General features: G+C 43.4%; 1 protein-coding gene across 1 annotated transcript in view; it reads left to right on the top strand.

The window, feature by feature from the left end:
• The window catches only part of Adgrv1 (adhesion G protein-coupled receptor V1), a gene marked incomplete in the record, with an annotated part of 436569 nt that overhangs the window by 157931 nt on the left and 255150 nt on the right, over nt 1-23488 (top strand). The window contains 8 exon segments of the mRNA XM_013512957.1: nt 1435-1908; nt 5998-6141; nt 7969-8143; nt 9662-9797; nt 11309-12399; nt 15545-15662; nt 16955-17126; nt 22489-22734. Coding sequence (XP_013368411.1) covers nt 1435-1908; nt 5998-6141; nt 7969-8143; nt 9662-9797; nt 11309-12399; nt 15545-15662; nt 16955-17126; nt 22489-22734 — 2556 coding nt within the window.

Genomic DNA, 23488 nt, shown 5'->3' with positions numbered 1-23488 from the left:
AAATGATAGGAAAACACTCAAGGGTAAAGGGCAACTGGGATGTGGGAAAAGAGAAGGGAAAGAAGGAGAAATTTTGTATGTATGTATACACAGGATAGTTAACATAGTTGTTCTACTGTCAGCGTATGTTATTAATACAGTGATGAGGTTTTTGTAAATTCCTACATGCATTTAACATCTCTACGCCATTACCTCCTCTGCCTTCTCATCCCTTCCCCATGTCTAAAAGTGTGCCTCCCGGTTTCCTGTCATTGTGTCTAATTAACTAATTGATGAATTAATTCAGTTTCCTACATAAAAGAAAACATGCGATATTTAACTTTCTGAGTCCGGCTTATTTCATGTAGCAGGATGGTCTGTGGTTCCACGCATTTTCCTGCGCGTGGCATGATTTTGTTGTTCTTTGCGGCGAATGCCATCTCATGGTGTGCACACGTACACGTTTCCTGATGAAAGGTTTTGGTACACTGAGGTTGCTTGAGTTTTCAGAGAAGCTGAGACGCTTTTTAAAGACCTTTGCTCTCCACGTTTCATGCAACCCTAGTTAACTGTCTCTTTAAGTTAAATTGGGTTACAGTTACTTGAAAAGAGCTTCCTTACTCTGAGTCATGAAGGAGTAACGCCTGTGGATTTTATTGTCTGCTGTAATGTGAAACCTCTAGGACCTGAGTCTCAATGATTTTTTTAAAAATTGCTTATTCTTCATGGCTTTATTTCCTCGCAGAATTTTCCCATTTAGTAACTGTCTTTAAGAGGTGGCATTTGTGTGAATCTTTATGGAGGCTGGGGATGTTTTGGGAAGTTCTCATGGTATTTGCTTAACAGATCAAGGTCGTTTGCTTGAAAAACATGTTTTGTAAAATTCCTTTATATACTTGTCCTAGAGATTAACAGTTGTTCTTCCATTGAAACTGTACAACTTGGAGGTCAACAGTGCTTGGAAAATAATGACTAATTCTTGATATTTAATAGATATTAGGAGAACAATTCTAGTGTGACTTGCCAAATCATCTATTTACTTTTCAGCTGGTAATATTGGTTATGGTTCTAATGGATGTATTTTTGGAACTGGCATTTTAAAATTAACTTGCTTATATTTATCTCTTTAAATCATGTTACTGTTTTAGAATCAGGTGAAAAAGTGAGATTTTATAATCTTTTTATATACGTCGTGCAGATTGAACCCAGGACCTCCCACGTACTGCTCAAGTGCTGTACCACTGAGCTGCATCTCCACCTGAGATACCATAATCTTGTCCTGAGGGTTGCATGTGGCTCCCTGAAGAAGCTATTAACATATACTTCAAGGGTTTGGCTTTGAGTTTATGATAAATAATTAAATTTTCTTTCTGTACATTTCAGGAAAACATTTCGGGGTTTGTGATTCAGTATTGCAAATTAGATAACTCTGCTGGATTTCTTTTTCCTTTGCAGGTTTACTGGGAATTAAGTAGTGAGTTTGATGTCACTGGAGACTTCCTTTCCACAAACGGAGTTTTCACTATTGCTGATGGAGAGAGCGAGGGGAGTTTTGACGTTCACTTGCTGCCAGACGACACCCCCGAGACGGACGAAGCATACGCCGTCCAGCTGGTTTCCATAGAGGGAGGAGCAGAGCTGGATCTGGACAATAGCATTGCGTGGTTCTCTGTGTCGGCCAATGATGACCCTCACGGACTATTTGCCCTATATTCAGAGCACCAGTCTATACTTATTGGGCAGAACCTTACTCGATCCATCCAAATTAATATAACCCGGCTTGCTGGAACCTTTGGAGATGTGGCTGTTAAATTTCAAATACTGTCTGAGCATGAAGAACAGCCAGTTGCTACTGAACATGCAGAGAGGCAGCTGGTGGTTGAAGATGGTGCAAAGTATATGGTGGACACGGTGCCAATAAAGAGCCAGGTGTGTTGCCTCACTGCGGTTTCCTGATCATCCTGGTGGAACTCCTTCGGGAGAGCCCCTGCTTGTCTTGTCATCAGTGTGAAATCTTACTCAGATATTTAAATGAAACCTTAGAAGTACATAGCAATGTTGGGATAACATGACTGCAGATCTCAAATGAATAAATGTATTCTTAAATGGATATAGTACAGGCATGTCCAGATTCTAGCAGGAACTTATTTAGTGCTTACGGAGTGGGCAGTGCAGTACGAGAGGCTGCACAAATAGAGGCTGATACCTGCTTTTCTCCTTGGCATTGTGGAACCCTACAGGTTGGCTGTGGTTTTTTGAGATGGCCATGAGAGGGCAGCAGACTGTGGTGCCAGCGTTTGAGCTGGGAATGATGAGAATGTGTGTGTTGCTGCAGGCCCAGTGGGTATACCAGCAGTCTTTCTCAGTCAGAACTCACGGACAGGGATTGAGAGACTGTGTCTGGGTTCCCCAAGGATGGTACATTTTATGTATTCTGTGTGATAGGAGAAAGGTTAATGTATTTCCCATATTAATTAATTAATTATTTCCCACATGGGTACTTTATGGCATTTGGGACTGATTATTTCCAGGTTAAGGAAGGTAGCCCAGATAGAATCATTGCTGAGGGGTGGCGGAGGTAGAACTCCGGCGGCTTTGAGAACTCCAGTCAGTTCCACGGCAGAGCTGGTAGACTGAAGTGACCAGGGGCATCAGCCAATGAGGAGTTGGGCAGAGAGGCAAGACTTTGGTCATTCTGCCTCAGAGAGGCCTTCCCTTTACCTCAGTCCTGGAAGTGCCAGAGATTTGTGGAATGGTCCAAGGGGAATGAATAATCATAATATAGTAATACACACGCAGTAATACACACATTGTGTTTAAATTATGTCACCTGAAATGTTTTCCCTTCCCCACATTCAGTCCTGAGCTGTGGGTCTGGCAAGAGCGGGAAGAAAGAGGGCAGCTTTGACTGAATGTGAGGTTGGAGTTTTAATCCATGTAGGGCATCACCTCATGTTCCTGAAAGTGACAGAAAGTTTGAACTCTGCCCGCATTGCTGAAGGGCAGTGCACGAAGCCACAGGAAACACTAACAGGAGAAACACGAGAGCGTTTCCTATTATTTTATGTAAGTTTAATATAAACTTATAATCAATAGAAAATAAGCTGCCACTCAGAATGAGCAACAGTCCCGTTACACTGATTCCGGCTATGCAGCCTTTTAATGTTTTGCGCACCTAGGTCTTCACTTTGGTTGGTATCTAATAAAAGGGGCTTCTTAGTGAGATGTGGGTTTCGTTGTTATTCTGATATTCCTCGAATTCTCTGGAAAACTGGCTCGAGGCCATGACCCGGACTTATCAGTTTCTAAATTGACTGCATGTCCTATATCTAAACATCATGGAGATTGGAATAAAGAACACACACTGGAAGAGGAGAGGGCATCAGTTTAACCAGAGTACCATTGCGTGAAGTCAGATTTACAAACGAGAAGAAATAAAATGCACATTCTGTTTAAATTATGTAGCCCAAAATGTTTTCACATGCACTCACAGTATTGCTTTCTGAACAGATTCAGGTTGTAATCTGCTAGTGAACACGAGAGGTCCCTCTTTTAACTTTTCAAAGAGTAGCTATGTATTGTTTTATATGTCAGTTTCATTTACCAATAAGGCTTGCCACAGGGAAGATTATACTTTACTAAGCGATGAACACCGTGCAAAGGTACTCTCCGACTGTGTCGAGGAAAATCAGAATACGTGATACAGGCACACGCCTGGCTCTTCGTTTGTCTCAGTACCTAGAAGAGTTTGAGGGCTAGTGGTCCTCTCCATTTCCCTGGGGAAGCTCAATGGTATAGTTCACAAAGATACTCAGTTTTCCTAGTACCATGTTTGGATTATGTATGAATGTCTTTGAACTTATGTTAGTGGTTTTTATGACTACTAGCTTCGATAGAGAGTCGCAGAAGTTTCCTGGCATATGCATGTATCGAAGCTTGCTCCACTGCTTCCTGTGATGTCTCTCCCTAACCTGTTTCAGGTGGCAGGGCCCCTGCTCCGTCACATTTCGGGATGTATGGTGGAAGACTGCACATAAGTTACTAGGTTGTGTTGAGCGAGTGTTTTGAGGTAGTTCTTGGGGCAAGTGAGATGTGTGCAGAAACCAAGGACAGGGCTTTCTCATGGTCCCCTGCTCCAGCCCCTGGGTAAAAGCTAGTAAGGGGGAAGATCGGCCGCAGAGGTCACTGAAGGCCCTGGCGTCCCGAAGCACCTACATTGTGGCTTCTCACCTCCGAGTGGGTCTTTGTGCAGAGAGAGAGGTTGCACTGGGCTCTGAAAGCTAAAAGGCCCCCGCTGTAGGTTGGGCACCAGGACCCGGGAGTGTACATGGGTGCCACACCCGCTAACGACTGGGGCTTCCAGGAGCTGAGGGAGGTCCCTGGTGCTCTACAGGAGCACGTCTGGGTTTAAAGAGCTGCAGGTCAGGCTGCAGGAGGGCTTCCACGTGTGGGTGGGGTCATTCATTGAGCACTGACTCTGTCCGTCACCGAAAGCTCTGAACACACGAAGATGAGACCCAGTTCCTGTCGTGTGTGCTCTCTGCCTAGCACAGAAGAAGGGCCGTTAAGAGCTGATTTATAAAGTGCGTGGGTAAGCAAGGGTGGGAGGTGTGCGCAGGATGTCATGGACTAAGAACTGCTTCTGTCTGTGCCCCAGGGCTGTCACGAATGATGGGAAGTCATCAAATGGTGTGGACGAGGCGGTCCTGGGTCAAGGGAATAGGGAGACCAGGATCAGCGCCTAAAAACATTCCAGTTCCTTTGCAAACTCATCTAACCTCTCTTCTTCTGTAGCTGAATCAGCTTTTCCTTAAGTATGCTGTGGCTCATGGTCAGCTTTAATGCTGAATTCCTGCACTGCAGGGGTGGACTGCAGCCTTAACTCTGGGTGTCCTGGGTGGGCCCACAAGCAGAGAGCTGTGTAGGAAGACGGAAGTGACTGGAGCAGGAAGATGAGACCTGACCTTGTGCTCTGTAGAGTAAAAACTCACCAGCTGGGAAGCCATTGACCTTCACAGGGGAAGGGAACACTTGCAGCAGGAAGGGTGGGATGCGCGCAATTGAAGTTACGCTGCTGGGATGGGATTCCTTAGCACTTGGACACAGGTTCACGTTCAGTGAGTGTCGTTTTGAATGAATGAAACATCACTTACTCTCGTGTTGACAGTACTTGGAACCTGTATGTTTTCTACATTAGAGCGTGTGCTGTGTGTTTAAATTCATTATATTTAAAAGAATAGACTGGGCTGGGGATGCACCTGCCTGGGGTAGGTGAGGCCCTGGGTTTGGCCCTCTGCACCACCATACAAAGAAGGAAGAGGAGGAGGAAGAGGGGGAGCTGCTTTACAGAAATGGGTGCATTCAACAAAGGTGTAGACGTTTTAAGACTTTTCCCTGTAATGGGACAATCTGGGTGCTGGCCGTTCCCAGTAACAGCGTTTCTATGGGAAAATGTGTTACATGTCTAAAAAAAAAATACTTTTAGTATAGCACCAGTTTGGAAGTTCAAAATTTTCCCTATTTTGTTAAGTTCTAAAATTTTGAGCCTTGGTAATCTAAGAGATGCTTTATTTTTATATATCCAAAATATCCAAGTAACCAAGACACATAAGTCATTACCCATCTTGAGCGATTGTCATGAGAGCTATTAGTTGTCACTCAATGAAGAGGACCTGCCGACTTTGCTGGTGTTTAGAAGCTGACACTGTTCAACAGTGTCCTCCTCCCTATCCTTGATACAGTTCTCATGCAGATACTACCTAATTCCTGTCATCCTTGAGTTCGTGGGAGCACATGTGCAAAGTTTGCAAGTTTTGTTCCCATACTCTGTGACTAGTGCTGCCCGCCCCACACACTCGGTGCCGGTGTCTTGCTTTAAGACAAAGGGGTGGACATTCAGGTGAAGCTGCTACAGAGGAGCAGAACTGACCTGCAGAGTGCTGACGGCTCGGGGCAAATGTCACTATTTTAGCCTGATTATTTCTTACTTCTAAAAAAAACTCTGGCTTTTGTTTATAGGTCTTTCTGTCCCTGGGCTCCAATTTCACCTTGCAGCTGGTGACTGTGACGCTTGTTAGTGGAAATTTCGATGGCAGCCCAACAATTCTCCAGGAAGCCAAGTCAGCTGTCCTTCCTGTCCCTGAGAAAGCTGCCAATTCTCAGGTAAAGGCCCTGGGTGCAGTACTCTCTATGCACCACTAGAGGACGGCTTTGTCAGGATGGATCAAGCGTTTAGAAAACTCCTGAAGATTAACTGTTTCTTTAAATCGACTTAGTCCTGTGAATATCAGAGTAGACGTACTATATACATGATATAAAAATAATTTTTCAGTTCTGGGGCATTATTTAGAAAGTATGTTTTCTCTTCAGAGTTTTAGAAAGCTGTTTTTCTTGTAGAACTTGAGTGTTAGACATAGAAATTTTTAAATTGTCACAGAAAGTCAAAACTTTCGGGTCTTCTTTTGATATCAGATATTTAATCTTGAGGTATTTCTGCTCAGTCATTAAAATCATAGCAAAACCCTAACGAACACCCTAGACTTTCTCACTTACTCACGGTATGCATGTTGGTCTTTAGCAGTCGGGTTTGGTTTGCCTGCCTTGGCCAGTTTGCTCTGGCCGAGATGAGTGCCTCTGGCCACTTGTGACATGGTCGCTCAAGAGTCTTTCTGTCCTCTGAGCTCATTGCATGAAAGATCACTTCACAGTCACCTCATAAATTCATGGGAAGACAGAGAGCAACTTGAGGACTTGACTGTCCTCTAGGCCAATTCTCTTCATGTACAGAGATGGGGCCAGGACTATGGCTACGGCAGCATGCGTAGCCACTACAAAATATAACTCCTCGGGCAGACCTGGCCCAAGATACCGACATGGAATCCTGGCAGGTGAGCGGGCAGGAACACGGGCTGGTGTGGACTGTGGCTATTAGAGGATGCTCTTCAGCTACTCTCTGAGCACTTTCCCCACATCATAAAAATACCTGAGTAGAGCAGGCCCCTGCATCCCGCTTTCTGCATGTAAGGCGAGCATGGCCTCACCCGCAGCTTTGGGCATTGCTAGGCAGAAGCTGCACTGTTGTGGAGACTCCAGTGTCTTGCATTAAAGATAAGCTGTCATTGTTCTTGCCTCTGTAGCTCCAGAGCTACTCTGAATCCCTCCCCCCATGAGTTGTTCTCCATTCCAATTCAGGAAGGGAAGAATGAGTCCCAGGAGATAAGTATTGATGAACTGCTATCCCAAATTTATAGTTGTCCAGGCTAAAAGAGCTAAACGAGCTGTCCAAGCAGGTCACAGTATGAAGCCAGGAGTGAGGTTTGATTTAACCCATCAACTAGAGCTTATCTCACCTACAAAACACACATCCTGGGAAGACTGCCTTTAAAACAAGATCTTATTTGGTGTTCTTGAAAATATATGTATTTTAAAAATGTTTTAAGCTCCTGATTCTCACAAAAAAAAAAAAAAATCAAATTGAATCAAAAGGTCAGCTTTTGTGCAGTGGCAGTATCGTAGCCAATGAGGGTTATCCAGGTGCAATTATTGCTAATGGCACCAAAGGGCTGAAAAATCTTAGTAGAGGGTCTGGTTCATAGTGCTCATTTTAGAAATGAAGAAATACGTTATTATACCTTAGAAACAAGTTAAATTTAAGTTCTAGAAGGATCAATTTCTGGAAATAGACATGCACAGTTTATATTAAAATGGCATTTTAAATCTTTTGCTTTCATTTAACTGTGACTGCATTTTCTTTTTTTGGAAATTATTCATTCAAAGAATTATTTCTAAGAAAGAGAGAGAGAGAGTATAGAGTATATAATCAGAATAGCTTTTCAAATGTGAGATGTTATTTCTTAAGCATTTCCCTTTCATTGAAATATTAGGCAAAAATATATTGTATAATAAAAAGGAAAGTTAACATTAACCCACTCTTCAGAAATCAGGTAATGTTAGAGAGAGGTAAAAGCCTCTAAGCATGTGTTTCCTCAGGTTGGATTTGAATCCACGGCTGTCCGGCTCATGGACGTCACTGGTGGCATGAGCCAGGTGACCATCTCCAGGAGAGGCACGTATGGTGCGCTTGCGGTTGCCTGGACCACCGGCTATGCTCCTGGCTGGGAAATCCCTGAGTCCGTGGTCATTGGCAACATGACCCCTGTGCTGGGTAAGTGGGGCTTTCCTGAGCGGGCCTGCGGGTCATGCAGCCGTCCTGGGCCGCCATCTTGGTCTCCCTTCCTCTGGACACCGAGCCAGTGGTTTCCAATATGGTGCATCCATGTGGAAGTGCTCAGGGCCGCACACTGCTTGATAAAGAGGAAGAGGAGGCTTTCTTGCAGGCAAAAAATCCTGCATTTCTTACTTCAAAAGAGTGATCCCTAAGCACTCGAGCAGTACGTGAGGAGCTTGTTAAAAAACGGTTCTAAAAACCTGGTCAGTACAATAATAAGAAAAGATATAGCTGAATCCATGTACCTGTTCGCTGCTGCGGATCATGGGGTGGCAGCCGTGGAGGATGCTTGGTGGCTGAGAGCCCTGTGCTCCTGGTTTTCATTTACCGCGTCCTGCTGGTCACTAGGAGAACGTCGTCCCAGCAGTTAGAAATTCAGTGAACCCAGCAGAAGGAAGAAACCCATTTCTCAGTGAGGATGGATGGTTTTAATTTCTCCAGCTCTCAGTCAGCAGAGAAACTGCAGAAAAACAGAAATCCTTGAGTAGATAGGAGGGAGGGCTCAGGACTGTGACATGCCAGCTGCCATCCCAACAGTAGTCCCCATGAATGCAGAGTGAATTTAAGTGCTTGATTGGGCGCCATAGCCAGAGGATCCTTGGGGACTGGGAACCTACAAAGGATTTTCCTTGCGGCACTTAATTCAAGGTGCCTTGTTATTTTTGTTACCTGTTTTCTGGCCCAGTTTTTTCTGCAGCGACACCTACTTGTCACCCCCTGCCTTTTCTGTTGCTCTGGGTGATATGCACAACTTCATATAACTTAGGGCTTTTGAAAACCTCTTTTTGTATTAGTAACCACTTATGCTTTCTGTGTGGAAACATTGTCCTTTATAGGTGTTACTGTGCTTACGTATGAAATCCACCTTAAGATGTGTAATGAATTTAAATAACATGATTAAGCTAAAATAACAAGAGTTCTCAAACAATAGGTCTCTGTCTTCAGATATGTTTGGTTAGCTTTTAAGATTTTAAATAAATTTTTAAACACAGTGAAAAACATAATAAACACCATAATCTCATTGACTAGATTTAATGGTCGTATTCGGTTGTAACCAATTATATTCCTCCCGTTATTTGTGCCTTTTTTCCTGAAGTTAGCAAAAGTGAAATGCGCACATTGTGGTATTTCCCACCACACTACTGCAGTGTCTGTGGGAATACGTTGGAGCCAGAGTTTAACCAAAGCCTGACGGCAAATACAAATCAACGCTTGGCCCCATCATTCTCCTTTCGCTACTGGGTTTGCTAGTTGAGCCCGGAAAGAAAACGAAATAAACAGGAAGAGTAGACAGGGAGCAAGAGTAAGGTTTATGTGGCAGGGGGCTTTCTGGAAATGTTTTCTGTATTTTGTTGGGTTTAATCAAATTTTGGAAAAGCAAATCGTTAACCACACGTGTAAGAGTCAGATTTGTATTTAGGAACGAGACGCGACATCCTTCTCTCTCCCCCTCAGGGAGCCTGTCTTTTGCCCACGGTGAAGGGCAGCAGCTGATGTCGCTGTGGACGTTTCCCAGCCCAGGCCGGACAGAGGCCTTTGTCATCCATCTGGCAGGAGTGCGGAGCAGCGCCCCGGGCGGTGCTCAGCTTCGGTAAGGCCAACCCGGGTACAGAGTGCAGTGCCAGGCACCGCGGAGAGGGCGAGGGAGACGGCCTTCTCCCCTCTGCTGGCCCCACACCGAGCTCGAGTGACCTCTGGCTTGAACACACATGTGCCTGCATCACACAGGCCTCACACACCTGCTGGCGAACTCGCCTGTCCTTAGAGGGAGCTTAAAACACTCAGTCTCCCTCAGTGATGAGCAGTAAGAATAAAGCATCACATGGTGTAGCGGTGTGACTTGTTTAAACCAGTGGCTCTTTCGAGTGTAATTTAATTTTATTTAATTTTGCTGTTTATCAATGAGGACTCTGTGGAGTTTCCGCCTGGAAGCAGTCTGTTTGCTTCACGCCCGAGATGGGTTTGACCCAAACAGCAGGCAACACACTGAGAGCCGTGCACTGGGGGTTCAGTGCTGGCTGTGCCTCTTGTCACATGACTTTCGGAAAGTTACTTGGTCTTTCTGGTCTTAATTTTACTTATTTTAAAAAATGGAAAAATATGAGGACAAAAGGAGTATGTATTGAAGTACCCCTGTGTGCCTATTTATGAGTGCAGGTTGTCCATTGGTGGAATCGAATGTGGCTTTAGATTAGACATTAAACATATATTTAAACAGTAACTATTCAGAGAGCATATGTTAAGGTCAAAGCTTCAAATACCATTGGCAACGTTTTATGGTGCTTATTGCAAGGAACTCATTGTTTGAAGTTGTGTATATATAGGCTCACACAGAAATACACGAACACACACATACACTCCACTCTCCCCAGCAACAACTGAGGTAGATGCTGCTACTCACCTCATTTGCTTTCTGAGGAAAGTGATTTCTAGATCACGTAATGAACCTAGCATCACATGCTGAGCGACAGCTACTTGACAACAGTGGTGGGACCTACCACGTCCTCCTCGATTTGTACATACATTCTTTACACATTAAAAAACAACTATTAACAATGAAAATCTCTGTGGTCAGAATTAGACTGATGGACGCCCAACTGCAACTTCTGGTACAATTATTGATTCACAACAGAAATCTATAGGCTACATTTTTTTCAGTGATGAAAGCTTCTTTCAATTTGTATATAAAGTCTGAGGTTTACATACACATTTATGAGGGAACAGTCCCTTACTGACACTGGGAGAAGTGAGACTTTTCTCCTGGCACCAGCAAATACTTGCACGCATTGGGTAAGAAAGTTGGAGGCATCCTCTTGTAGTGATCACGGGGAGCCTGATGTTTCCTATCCCTCAGGCCGCTCCTAGGCCACCCGGAGAAGGGACCTCAGCTCTTCACTCAGCTACACCTTGTTCGTTGCTGTCTCTGCTGCAGCTTCTGCTCGGATGCTTCTTGCACTCTTACTTACCAATAAGTCAGTAGGGTCTGATAGAGTCTGCAAGGTCCTGTATTTCTAAGGTGCTTCCCTCATGAGCAGCATCTTCAATATATGAAACAGGAGTATTTTTTTAAATAATCAATTTTTATGGTTTAATTTTTTTCAGGTCAGGTTTCACCACTGCTGAAATCGAACCGACGGGAGTCTTCCAGTTCTCCCCTAGTTCACGAAATCTCACGGTGTCAGAGGATGAGCGACCAATCAGATTACGAGTGCAGAGGCTCTATGGGTTCCAAGGTGACCTTATTAAGGTCTCCTACGAGACAACTGCAGGAAGCGCCAGGCCCATGGAAGACTTTGAGCTGGTTCAGAGCGGGGAAATGTTTTTTCACAAATTCCAAGCGGAGGTTGATTTTGAGATAACCATTATTAATGATCAGATTCCTGAGACGGAAGAAATTTTTTACATTAATCTCACTTCCGTAGAAATGAGGGGAGTAGAGAAGTTGGATGCCAATTGGAGACCACGCCTGAACCTAGATTTCAGTGTTGCAGTGATCACAGTATTGGATGATGACCGTCCGGCAGGTGTGGGTGTTTCTGTCCCTACGACAGCCTTGGCTGTGGCAGTTGACACCACTCTTATCCCTGTAGACACCGACTCCACCACACATCCCGACACAGGAAGGACAACTGCCATTCCACAGGTGACTGAGATGGTTGCCATTGTTACTGAGGCACCTGGTACATCTGCCATGCCTGAGAAGCTTGTCACCCTCCACGGGACGTCCACCGTGCCTGACAAGCCTGAGGCCAATGTTTCCATCCATGGAACATTTAGTCTCGGGCCCGCCACTGTTTACGTGGAAGAGGAGATGAGGAATGGCACATTCAATGCTGCAGAAATTCTCATCCGAAGAACAGGTGGATTTGCCGGAAATGTCAGCATCACAGTTAGAACCTTCGGAGGAAGATGTGCTCAGAAGGAACCAAATGCATTGCCCTTTCAGCACGCCGACGGGATAGCCAACCTCCACTGGGCAGTGGAGGAGTTGGACTTTGAGGAGCAAATGCTGACCCTCACATTTCTAGAGGGAGAAAGAGAACAGAGAGTGTCAATTCCAATTGTGGACGATGAGGACCCCGAGGGGCAGGAGTTCTTCTATGTGTTTCTCACAGACCCTCAAGGCGGAGCACAGGTCATAAAGGGAAAGGATGACTCTGGATTCGCAGCTTTTGCCGTGGTTATTATTGCAGGTATCTTTGAATGAAGGGGGCAAAATGTGCACTTTTGCAGTAGAGAATCTGTAATAAGATCAAGCTGTCTCCAACACAGGAGGGTGAATTACTCGAGTCACTTATAGTCTTCCATTAAAACATTTTTCCCCAAAGCATGGTAAATATAGCTGTTTTCAGGTACCAGGCTACAATTTCATGGAGTGCTTATGTCCACTAGATCAGAGCCAGTTACACGCTCTATAAGGCTATATTTTTCACAGTACAGGTAAACTGTTTAAATCCATGTCCTTTCACTAGAAAGTACTCAATTTAAACACTGAAACATGATTACTGTTCTATTTTAAAATCTCATGCTAAATTTACCAGTTTTGGTAATCCACCCTTAGGCAAAGATCTCATTAAGAAATTCTTTGTATTTGTTGTGAAATAGATTAAAACTTTTTTCCTTTTAACCCAGTGTTGATACAGCCATTGTGCTATCAGGTATTAATAGCTTAAATTTTAATTACTTTTAATAGTTTCGCATGTATTCTATATAATCTTTTAGTAATAATTTTCAATCTACTTCTGAAATAGTACCATATTTCTTTAAGTGTAATAGATCATCTTGTCAAATGTCTTACATTAATTAGTGTAGAAACAAGGCTATTTCATGATTTTTAAGATCCTTTTATTATAAACTGACAATTTATATGTACTTACAGGTTACAAAATGATGATACAGTTTATAAATATGATGTGAAATCATTAACTCCAGCTGGTTAATATATTTCTCATCTCAAACTCTTAACATTGTTTTGTGGGGAGAACATTTGAAACTTACTGTGATCTCAGCAATCTCAAAAGCACAATACTTTTTTATTAATTACTCACCATGCTCAAAACATACTTGTAGAATGAGATTCTTTCTAGACTTTATTTTATCCATTCATTTATAATTCAGTCATAATTTTACCTTCGTCAACTTACTTTTCATATCTAATACCTCCCATTTATGTTTCCTACAGATCTATACCAATTAGAATTAATATCACTTTTATTCCTTCAGTTTATTTAGAGTGTTACAAATTTAAGTTCAACGCTACAGGCTACAAGTTAATTACTTTATTATTTTTTTTTTTTTTTGGTTTTTCTCTGGTACCGGGAACCGAACTCACGACCTTGCGCTTGCCAGGCAGGCGCTTTTGCCGCTGAGCTAAATCCCCAGCCCTACAAGTTAATTACTAATTTTGATTCACATTGGCTTAATGTTATCTACATATTGTTATTAGTTTGGTAGTCAGTATCCTCTTCCCCATTTTATCACGTAGATATTTTATTAAAATGATTTGAATATGACCAGGGCTAACAGTGAACATATTTAGCAATGAGTTTGTCCTAGTTTGTCCTAATAAGTTTATCCAAACTTATAGGCAGCGTGGCTACCAGTGTCTCCCCACCTATGTGCTGCGAGCTGAATGCCCCTGGCTGGTAATAGTTGGGCGTGGTGTAAAAAGAACCTTGCTAGCTGGTGGACTAACACGCTCCTTCCAGAGGGGTACAGTGGTCACACATGTATCTGGGAGACGACTGGCTCCTCACCACAACCCCTCCTAGCATCACAGGTACCATCCCTGGTACCACCTCTGGTCCCCACCACGCAGTCAGATTATCCTGCGCTCCTTCACTGCCTGCAGATGTTTTTCCCCTCATCTTTCCCCTCCCTGAATCTTTTGTTAATAATATTCCTGCTTTAACTAGACCAGTAAGTTGCTGATTTTTCTTAATTCTACTCTTCATAGAAATATTTTCATATCTAGAGTTTAGAACATAATTTTAAAGTAAATCAGGGAGAAAATTGTTTGGTTTGGTTTCGACCACTGGCACATTGGAGGCCTGGAATTATCTTGCTAGAAATGTGACTCTCATTTAGCATTGCTGATGGGACAAGGGGGGTATTCATTTCATTAGGCCCATGCCAGTCGCTAGTGCTGTGGACAATCAAATGAGAATTCTGCTCGTGAGAAGGGCATAATCTACATAGAGAGGACAAGTGCCTGCCCAGGATGCCAAGGAAGCAGTTGCTACCAGAGAGAAGTCACCGTCGGGGACTGGTACTAGGTAGGGATGAGTTGGTGGCAATGAGAATTGGAACCAACGTGGCGTTGGGCACGCCTGTAACACATGGCTCTGAATTTCCCTACAGTTCAGAGCTGAGGAGCAGTAGGCCAGGGGCTGCCGAGTTCCGGCTCTCCCTTATTGGGACCTTCATGGTTTTCTATGTCTTTAACTTAGTCAAAGCTCTACCTTTAGAAGTTCTCTCTCCTTGGAACCTCAGGAACCAGGTTTCTGGGTGATGGGTATCTGCATGTTTAAAAAGTGAATTGCTTTAGGGTCATCACTTCTAGGATAATTTTGCAAACCCAGGCCACTGGGAGCTAGAACAGAGCTGACGCTGTGCGTGGGGAGGTCCTCAGTCCCAGAATGCACGCAGGCGCAGGCCAGGTCGTGCAGTGACTGTCTCAGTGTCGTAAGGACCCCGGGCTTGTTCCAGTCTATGCGGACTCTTCAGTGTGGTGAGTCCTGTAGCCTGGAGTGTTGCGCAGGGAGGTGCTCACTGCAGAGATGCTCAGGACTTTAATAGTTCTGTATGGCTCTGAGGCAGATAGCTATGCAACCTACATGGCCTTTTGGTCAGTCCACTCACCAGAAGGTAAATCAATCAAATCCGCTTCACTTATTCATCAGATATTTGTGAAATGCTTGCCACATATTGAGCACTCTTTTCAGTGCTGTGGGCACAGCAGTAAATAAAACGCCTGCTGCGATGCTAGAACTCATGGGGGCGGGTACAGGCTTCCAACAGGTGAGCAGTGTGCAGTGTGCGGAGTGCGGTGCTGTGCTGGGGAAGCGGGCTCTCATCAGAGACGGGCGTGTGTGTGCGCGCGCTTGGGCGTTTGGCAGGTGGGGTTATAGCGCGATGTCTCCTTCCCCCGGTCTGCCCCGGTCAGTCATCTGCCTTGATGTTACCTGTTTTTACATCTGTTCTGAGTAAAGTCTTTAAAATTGTACTTCCCACCCCTCACCCGCGAGCGTCTGGCCTAATACTCTCTGGGAGGTCGCGCTCGCTGAGCACACATGTCTCTCACTCCTCACGTGTGACAGACTCCACTGTGCTTCTCAGGAAGTGACCTGCACAATGGCATCCTGGGATTCAGCGAGGACTCCCAGAGGGAGCTGGAGCTGCGGGCAGGAACCGAGGAGAGAGGACTGCGCCTTGTCGTCACGAGGCAGCCAGACAGGTGTGTGCGCGTGCATGTGAGTGTGAGTGTGCGCACACGGGTGTGTGCAGTGGGCATCCGGGCTCTCCGTCCAGTGCTGCATGGGGACGCATGCGGTCCTGGTGGCAGGCGAGGCGCTGCTGGGAAGCAGGGCGGGGTCTGCTGTGTTGGGTCTCTGGTCCTGGATCTAAGATTAAAGACGTTTGCCTTGGATCATACCCAGTGCTGCCTGGGATGTGTCACACTTCAGAAAGCACCCTGCAGAGGTCAGGTGGTTGAAGTCCTCCCCTCGTATTTATCATGCTTTCTTAGTAGCACTCTACTTCCTATTATCTATCTTCTATCTTGCACTGTATTTATATTTTCAGTTCTTCGTATAAGAGAAAGCAGGTGATAGTTAAGCTTGTGTATCTGCCTGTTCCACATACTACTAAGGTCTCAAGGTGCATCCGTTTACCTACGAATGCCTCAGGATTATCACTCTTTATGGCAGGTAGTACCCCATGGTGTGTAGATACCACATTTTCTTTATCCATTTGTCTGTTGATGGACATATAGACCATTCAAAGATTTAGCTATCATAAGTTTGCTGCTACAAACACGGGTATGCATGCATCACTGTGGTTTAATGTCTTTAAGATACTTTAATAATTTCAAATACATAACCATTGTACTCTGAGGAACACTTGGGGTACCAAAACTTTACTTACAAATAACTGTATAGACACAAGTTTGAATGCTTATCCTGAACATCTGCTTCGTATGCACACATGCTAGTGCATATTCATTACATTTTCTCTTTTGGGCGTAAATGTTCTGTGAAAATCTAAATCATCATTTACACTTTATTTTTACAATGACAACCGTGTTTTAGCAGTAATGCTCTTCCTTGACAGAAAATCGTGTTAAAAGATAAATGAGAAACATTTACTAGAGGTCAGGCTTCGCTCTAGTTTTTATTTCCACATTTCTGGTGCATGAAGGGCAGAGAAATATTGTTTTCACATTCCTGATGTAAAGTGTTTCCACAAATGCTTGTTCATTCCCGACCTGAGTGTAATCACATTCCTGATGTAAAGTGTTTCCACAAATGCTTGTTCATTCCCAAACTGAGTGTAATCGGAGAGTACCGTGTGGACCCTGAGCCTGAACCTTCCTACCCGTTATGGGGAGAATTGGTCATCTTCAGCACCATCAGTGGCAGAGCAAGTGCTGCCAGTGGATGAGGAGCTAGAGTTTAGCGATAACTCCCTCCATTTGACACTTGCTGTCACACTCCATCCCTGTATTTGTGTGGGTTTGCTTTTTCCCAGGGCCTTTGAAGATGTCCAGGTCCACTGGCGAGCCACGCTGAACAAATCAGCCGTCGTTCTCCAGAAGGAAGGGGTAAACCTGAGGGATGAGATTCTGTCTGTCTCAGGGACCACAACGTGTTCAGCGGGCCAAACACAGTGCTTCATCAGCCTGGAGCTCAAACCCGAGAAGGTAAGCAAGTCCGAGGTGCAGTGTGTGGAGTCCTAATTGCGCCTCTTTAGAATGAGTCCTCGGGAAGCTGCTGTGTTGAAACTTCCCCGCTGTGTATGGGAAGATGCGTGTGGTTAACCCAGCCATGATGTCTGAGTCTATTGGCTGCACCACAGACTTTAGACTTAGAGCGTGTTACATTAGGAATCCTTGTAAATGAGCCTGTCTCTGTTTTCTTATTTATTTCCTGCCATTGGACATTAAAAACTAGCCATCAGATCGTGAAAACTCAAGAGTATGGTGATTCTTTGCACATGCTGTGCACTCTAACCAGTAGAGAAAGCACGTGCAAATACACTTACTTCAAACACGTAACTGTACCTAGGCCTCTTTTAACATAACAACCCCGTAGGTTTGATTTTTTTTTTTTATATTTTTCTACTTGCTTTTTCACCTTTTGAGAATTACTATAATAGTTATATTCATCTTTTCTAAGATTGATTCATACATATTTTCATACCTTCCTGGGATTTTAATACTTTCACAGGTTGCAAAAGAGAAAGAATATTTGCCTTTAGTCCCCCAAGGTTACAAGCCCTTGGTTGTCACGACTCTGATCTTCGTTGAGATCTGGCTCTTGTCCTAAGCTGTTTCACATGAGAAGTGCTTGTCATCTGACTAGGATCCATTCTGTGACTTCACTTGTTGCACATATTCATCGGCTTTGCGGTCATGTGGGCACAGTACCAATGCCCACAACTTAATGGAAGAGGGGTTCATACTGACTCACAGTTGACGTGGTTCAGTCCATGGCCGGCTGGCTCCAAACAGAAACATTATGGTGGAGGGCATGGCTGAGGAAAGCTGCTCACCTCACGGCAGCAGGAAGCAGAGAGAGAAGGGAAGGGTCAGGAAGGGTAGTGCGCCTTCCAAAGGCACAGCGCCAGTGACCACTTCTTCCAGCCGTGCCCTGCCTTCTAAAGCTCCTGGGCTCTGAACTCATAATTGGCTCAGTCCACTAAACCATCATGTTGCACCAATGTGTTTTCTTTTTAATGTATGCATTTCAGGTTAATTTTAGTACCATGTATTTCTCCCCACAATTAGCTGTTCCTTAAGTTTTGCAGTGCCATCTTTACATTGCCATTTCCCTTTTGCCTCTGAACATGGAGCTACTGGGGCTATTGGACATACATGCCTGTTGTGTTTAAATCTTGTCCTATGCAACAGGGTGCCCGAGACACTTCATCTCCTAAGAGATGAGGCCACAAGTCCATGTACCCTTTAGCAGAATCGTTTAACCTTGTACATGAGCACCAGTACTCTTATGTGCAGGCCCTGCTTTCTGCTTCACTTGTGTTTCACGGGTACTAACTGTTTATTCCTATTCATGGTACAACTCTTGCCTTCCTAGCAGTGATTGACTTATTTTCATCTGTTTTTATTAGTGCTTTCCTATATATACACAGAAAAATGTTTACTATTGCTTAATGAACGCATGCTCAATAGAAGGTCCAAATGTCTTGATGTTAACAGCCTCCTCTACATAAAATATTCAGTACATACTTTTAGAGTTACTTTTATTATACTGCAAGAACTTTTCTCCTTTCAGCAGTTAAGTAGTTTTGATTACTTACTAAATGGTGTACAAGTAATCATCTCACGATCACTGAAAGTTCAGTAAAGTGATCTTTTGTCTTTTTAGCACTACTTGTAAGTTCTCTGTAGGCAGATTGAGTTTACAGCAATGCCATGTGTTTCAGAGTTGTCCTAACATTTGCTAATCTAAGCTGTCCACTGAACTGCTGTCCCAGGGATTGCTTTCTTTGATCAGAGATTATTTTAAAGATCGAAATTTGTGTACTAGAGCTGCATGACAGTAGATAATGGGCTAATGTGCTGCTACTTGAACACTTTAGTAATGTTAGAGCTAGAAAATGTTCTTGAATTCCCACTGATTATTTTTCTAGTTTATCAAATCATAGTATTTTGTCATACTTTCCTTGACTTAGGTTTTCATCAGCTAATGCTTTCAATCACCTTGACAATGAAGAACTGAAGTTTCAATAATCAAAATGTCTGATCATAGTATCCTACATGAAAACACTTAAGTTTTATCCATTGCAATCCTTGCAGATATTTTCACGCCTTCCTTAATCGCCAACCCCTTATTTCCCAACTATAGCTCTCCCTTAGTGATTCATAAAAATACCGCTTGCTCCATAATACCTCCCATAAAATCACCAGTTAGAATTCTTCTCTAAATTTACAAAGTGTTAACTTTACTCTGGAAGTTACCAGTTATGTGTTATCATGTCTCTTTATACATATTTAATTTTTACTGTTCTCCCTTGCATTTCCTCTCAAAATGGGATTTTCGGTGAATTAGAATCCTAGAAATACCTCACTGGGACTTAAAACTTCTGTCCATGCCATAGATGTTAGCCTTATAATTTTAAGAAAAGGCTTTTGATATCAAAATCAGTTCACAGCTATTTTGGGGGATAAATTATTAGTCTTTTGTGGACTTGATTCTTGCAAAGTATAAGTTGTTTGTTTTGAGAGATGGAAACAATTTCCGCAGGGTAGAAATGTGTTGTTGGTGACAGTAACCAAAGTAGAGAGATCCTAGAAGGTAGGGAAGTTGTGCTGTGATGCAGTTTGAGGGAGCATTACCTGCCAGGGTGGGAGGAGCAGGAGAGGGGTGGGGCGTGGTCATCGAGCAGTGTGTCCTGGACAAGCTGGAGGATTAGAGTGGGAGTGGGTTTGGGTTGGGAGGAGACTGCTTACTGTGTGCATGCTCTCTTTGCGGAGAACACTAAAAGGATTCGTAGCTATTAAAGACAATGTAGTTAAGGGGGAAGATAATGCAGTAGGTGATGCAGGGGATGATGCTAGCCATATAGATCCTTTTTCCTAATTAGAGAAATGCCACTCAACTCATATCTAAGTTGCTCTGGGTAAGTAGGAGAAATATGTGTTGCTTATTTTTCTTGCCAATAAAATTCTAAATCGTAAAGTTGAGTTTTCTTCTGCATCCCAAGAAGCTAATGTTTAAGGTATTTTTGCCTTCATTGTCTTCCCAGCTCTTTTTTTATTTTTAATTTTTTTTTTTTTTGGTTTTTCTCCGGTACCAGGAACCGAACTCACAACCTTGCGCTTGCCAGGCAGGCGCTTTTGCCGCTGAGCTAAATCCCCAGCCCTCTTCCCAGCTCTTAAAAGGCAGTGTATGGCAAGGTCAACATACAGTCTTGTTTCAGTAAGAGGAAATTGTTAAAGAGGGAAGAAGGAAGAAGATTCTGTTCTTGGGAAAGTAAAATTTTAAAAAAACCCATAAGTACTAAAAGTTCCTACTATACATTTTACACAGCTTACACTTTATCCATTCTGGTTATGTCCTATAAACGAACACTTAGCAATATAAACATGGCAGGTTTTACAGCTACATGCTTCTGTAGTAAGCCTGGAGAGGATGTGGATGTCCTAGCACAACAACACAAGTATTCTAAGCTTTTGGCCTAAGAACCATCTTCACTTTTTGTCAAAGGAAGCCTCCAATTATACCAGACTTATCCTGGACATCTGTATAGTAGTTAGGGGTTTGGGCTTCGGGCTTTGGTGATAGAACCCTTGGTTCAAATTTTATCTCTTCCACTAATGAGCTGGCTGAGGCTGGACCAGTTATTTGTGTTCCTGAGACTGTAGGATTAAAGGGTTAGAGACATGGCCATCAGGCAGATTGAATGAGATAAGGAAGAAGAGCTTCTGAGTTGTTGTTGCTAGTAATGGGGCTTCCACAGAGCTGGCCGGGAGTGGAGCCGAGGCTGTCCACGGATGTGGTCACAGCTGCGTCTGCACTCGTGCTCAGGGACCGTGGATACTGCAGACAACTCAGAATTACACCACTGGTTAGTGTGGTGTCCCCTGTCCCTCAAGTTTCAGTCACTTTTTGGCCTGTCTGATCTGTAGTTACCATATCTACAGTCATTCAGTACTCATTTGCATTTTCTAGGTAAGAAGAATTTGAATTGCTTACCTAGTCAGTTAGTGGGCCAACATCAGAAGTCACCACTTGAATTTCAGTCCATTTGCCCTCTCCATGATGATTTATCTTATGGCTCTATATTAGCAAAATGTATAAAGCATTGATAGCAAACCTTTTAGAGCTTTCAGTGATACAAATAGCCCGCTGCAGCATGCATGCCATAGGTTTGCCACCACTGGTACAAGGTAATAATTAAGAGACATGCTCTCAACTGACAAAATGTGCTTAAACATTTGCTGCAGATTTTTTAGAAATAGGTAAGATATTGTTTATTACATTGGTTTTCTGCTTCTGAACAGTTCTGAGCCCAGGAAATAGCATTTTCTACTAGTTGGGGCAAAAGATCCCCACGGAACACATCTGACCTAAGGCGGAAAGGCGCCAGCTGGGGTGGGATCTCGTGGGGTCTGCAGTCACCTTTAGGAATTTAGGCTTAGATAGATGTGTGACTCTCAGTTCTTCCTACACTTCAGGAATATAGTTTTTGTAGAATGTCTTTGTTTGACTGGAAGAGACCTTTTGTCTGTAGCCTATCTATGTGTAGGCGACCATCTGTACACTCCTAATTTTGGATGGCACTTTCCTTGGATTATAATATATTCTTTTGACTGTAAGTAGTTGTAAGTAGCATCCTAATCATCATCACAATGAAAAGGAATATTTTACTGGAAAATAAAGACAAGAGTCTCTATTGGAATATAATGTGCTGAACTCTTTAGTTAAAAGATGCTATTGTGAATTCAAGCTTACTTGGCCATTAAGGAATAATAGCTCTTAAGTATAGTTACTTATACTTTCTTGGTGCTTTAGTTTTTTGTACTTGCCAAGTTTGGCTTCTAAAAAGTGAGGACAGTCGAGTTCTTCCATATTTCCATATTTCCTGACAGTTGACCAGAAAAATGAAGAATGATAGATGCCAAAGGAAAGCTAAACACCATTCTTCAGACAGCAAAATGAGATTAAAGTGTTTATTTTGTAACTAAGATTTACTGATTCTTGGATAATACTGAAGGGTTTATTGTATTGTTTCATGACATAATAATTATCATTACAAGGTCAAAAGACAAGTGATGAATAAGGCCTTTGCAGGTAAAGACGATGCATTCTGTTAAGACAGTGACAGGGGCAGCTGCAAGCGCATCGCTCGGCTTCCATGGGGTACGCCGAGGAGTGAGTACTGCAGAATGTATATGATTTCTATCATTATATATATATATATATAGATATATATAGATATATATACACACACACAAATTATACCACTTCTTAATTTTAGAATCCTCTCAAATTAAAAATACAGTGCTGATAGTTATATATGTGTCCTTTTCTCGTTGTCAGATGCCTCCGGTAGAAATGCATTATTTCTTTGTGGAGCTCTATGAAGTCACTGCCGGAGCCGCGATAAACAACAGTGCCAGATTTGCATGGATTACAGTCTCCCCGAGCCGCGGAGCTCAGAGCCTCATCTCTTTTGCTGTGGGTTCTCGTCTCGCAGTGGCTCACAAGAAAGCCGGGCTCGTCAGCCTGCAGGTGGCCCGAGACGCTGGGTTGAGACTGACAGTGTCTGTGAACTTCAGCACCCAGGTGAGCAGCTGCGGTTTCCTCTTCATCTGCAGCAAGTGCAGTGAAAGGGTAGTCAGCGCATCGGCTTCTGAGGGCACCGCAGTAATTCTCGTTTCATTTCTTACATTCAGCTTTATTCTTGCAGCAGGTCATTTGTTCTCATCAGCAACAGATCATACTTTAAAATGGTGTGCTTTTCTAGTTTTCTTTCGGCTTTTGACAGAATTGATTACACAGTGCAGAGTGTCTTACACAAATCTTTTAAATGTCTAGCGGGTTAAAATTTCTTTAGCATAGAACTATGTAAGACCAGAAGCAAAATGTGAGGGTCATGTTAGGGCTTATGTGTGAGCTAGTTGAAAATGTAACCTCCAGCACTGGCTGAGCTTTAGGGTTCTTCAAACCCATGAGCTTATGCGGCCCCTGGCCATGTTTTCACATGTGCCCTGTGAGGTAGTTTCGGCTGAAAGACAGGAAGCGGCCAGCCTGCAATAGCGACACTGCCCAACACGTACGTGACTGGATCTGCCGTCCCAAACACCACCATATGCCTTTCTGCCACTAATTTTCACTTTGTCTTAGCAAAAAAGAGTCTCATATCATAAAACAAAAATGTGTATCTGCTGTACTCAAGACATGGCTGTGGTGATGATAGCTTTCTTAATTTAGTCCGCCTCCCCCAACTCCTGTAGCTGCAGGAAACCCACAATTTTGAAAACCATTCTGGAAAGTGATGTCATCTATTTTATTTCAGGATTCTAAAACTGGTGATTTT

This window comes from Chinchilla lanigera, unplaced genomic scaffold (assembly GCF_000276665.1).
Source record: "Chinchilla lanigera isolate Chin_1 unplaced genomic scaffold, ChiLan1.0 scaffold00017, whole genome shotgun sequence".
In the NCBI taxonomy this organism is placed as follows: Eukaryota; Metazoa; Chordata; class Mammalia; order Rodentia; family Chinchillidae; genus Chinchilla; species Chinchilla lanigera.
The sequence above is the reverse complement of the archived record's forward strand: the minus strand, read 5'-3'. Positions and strand labels throughout refer to the sequence as shown.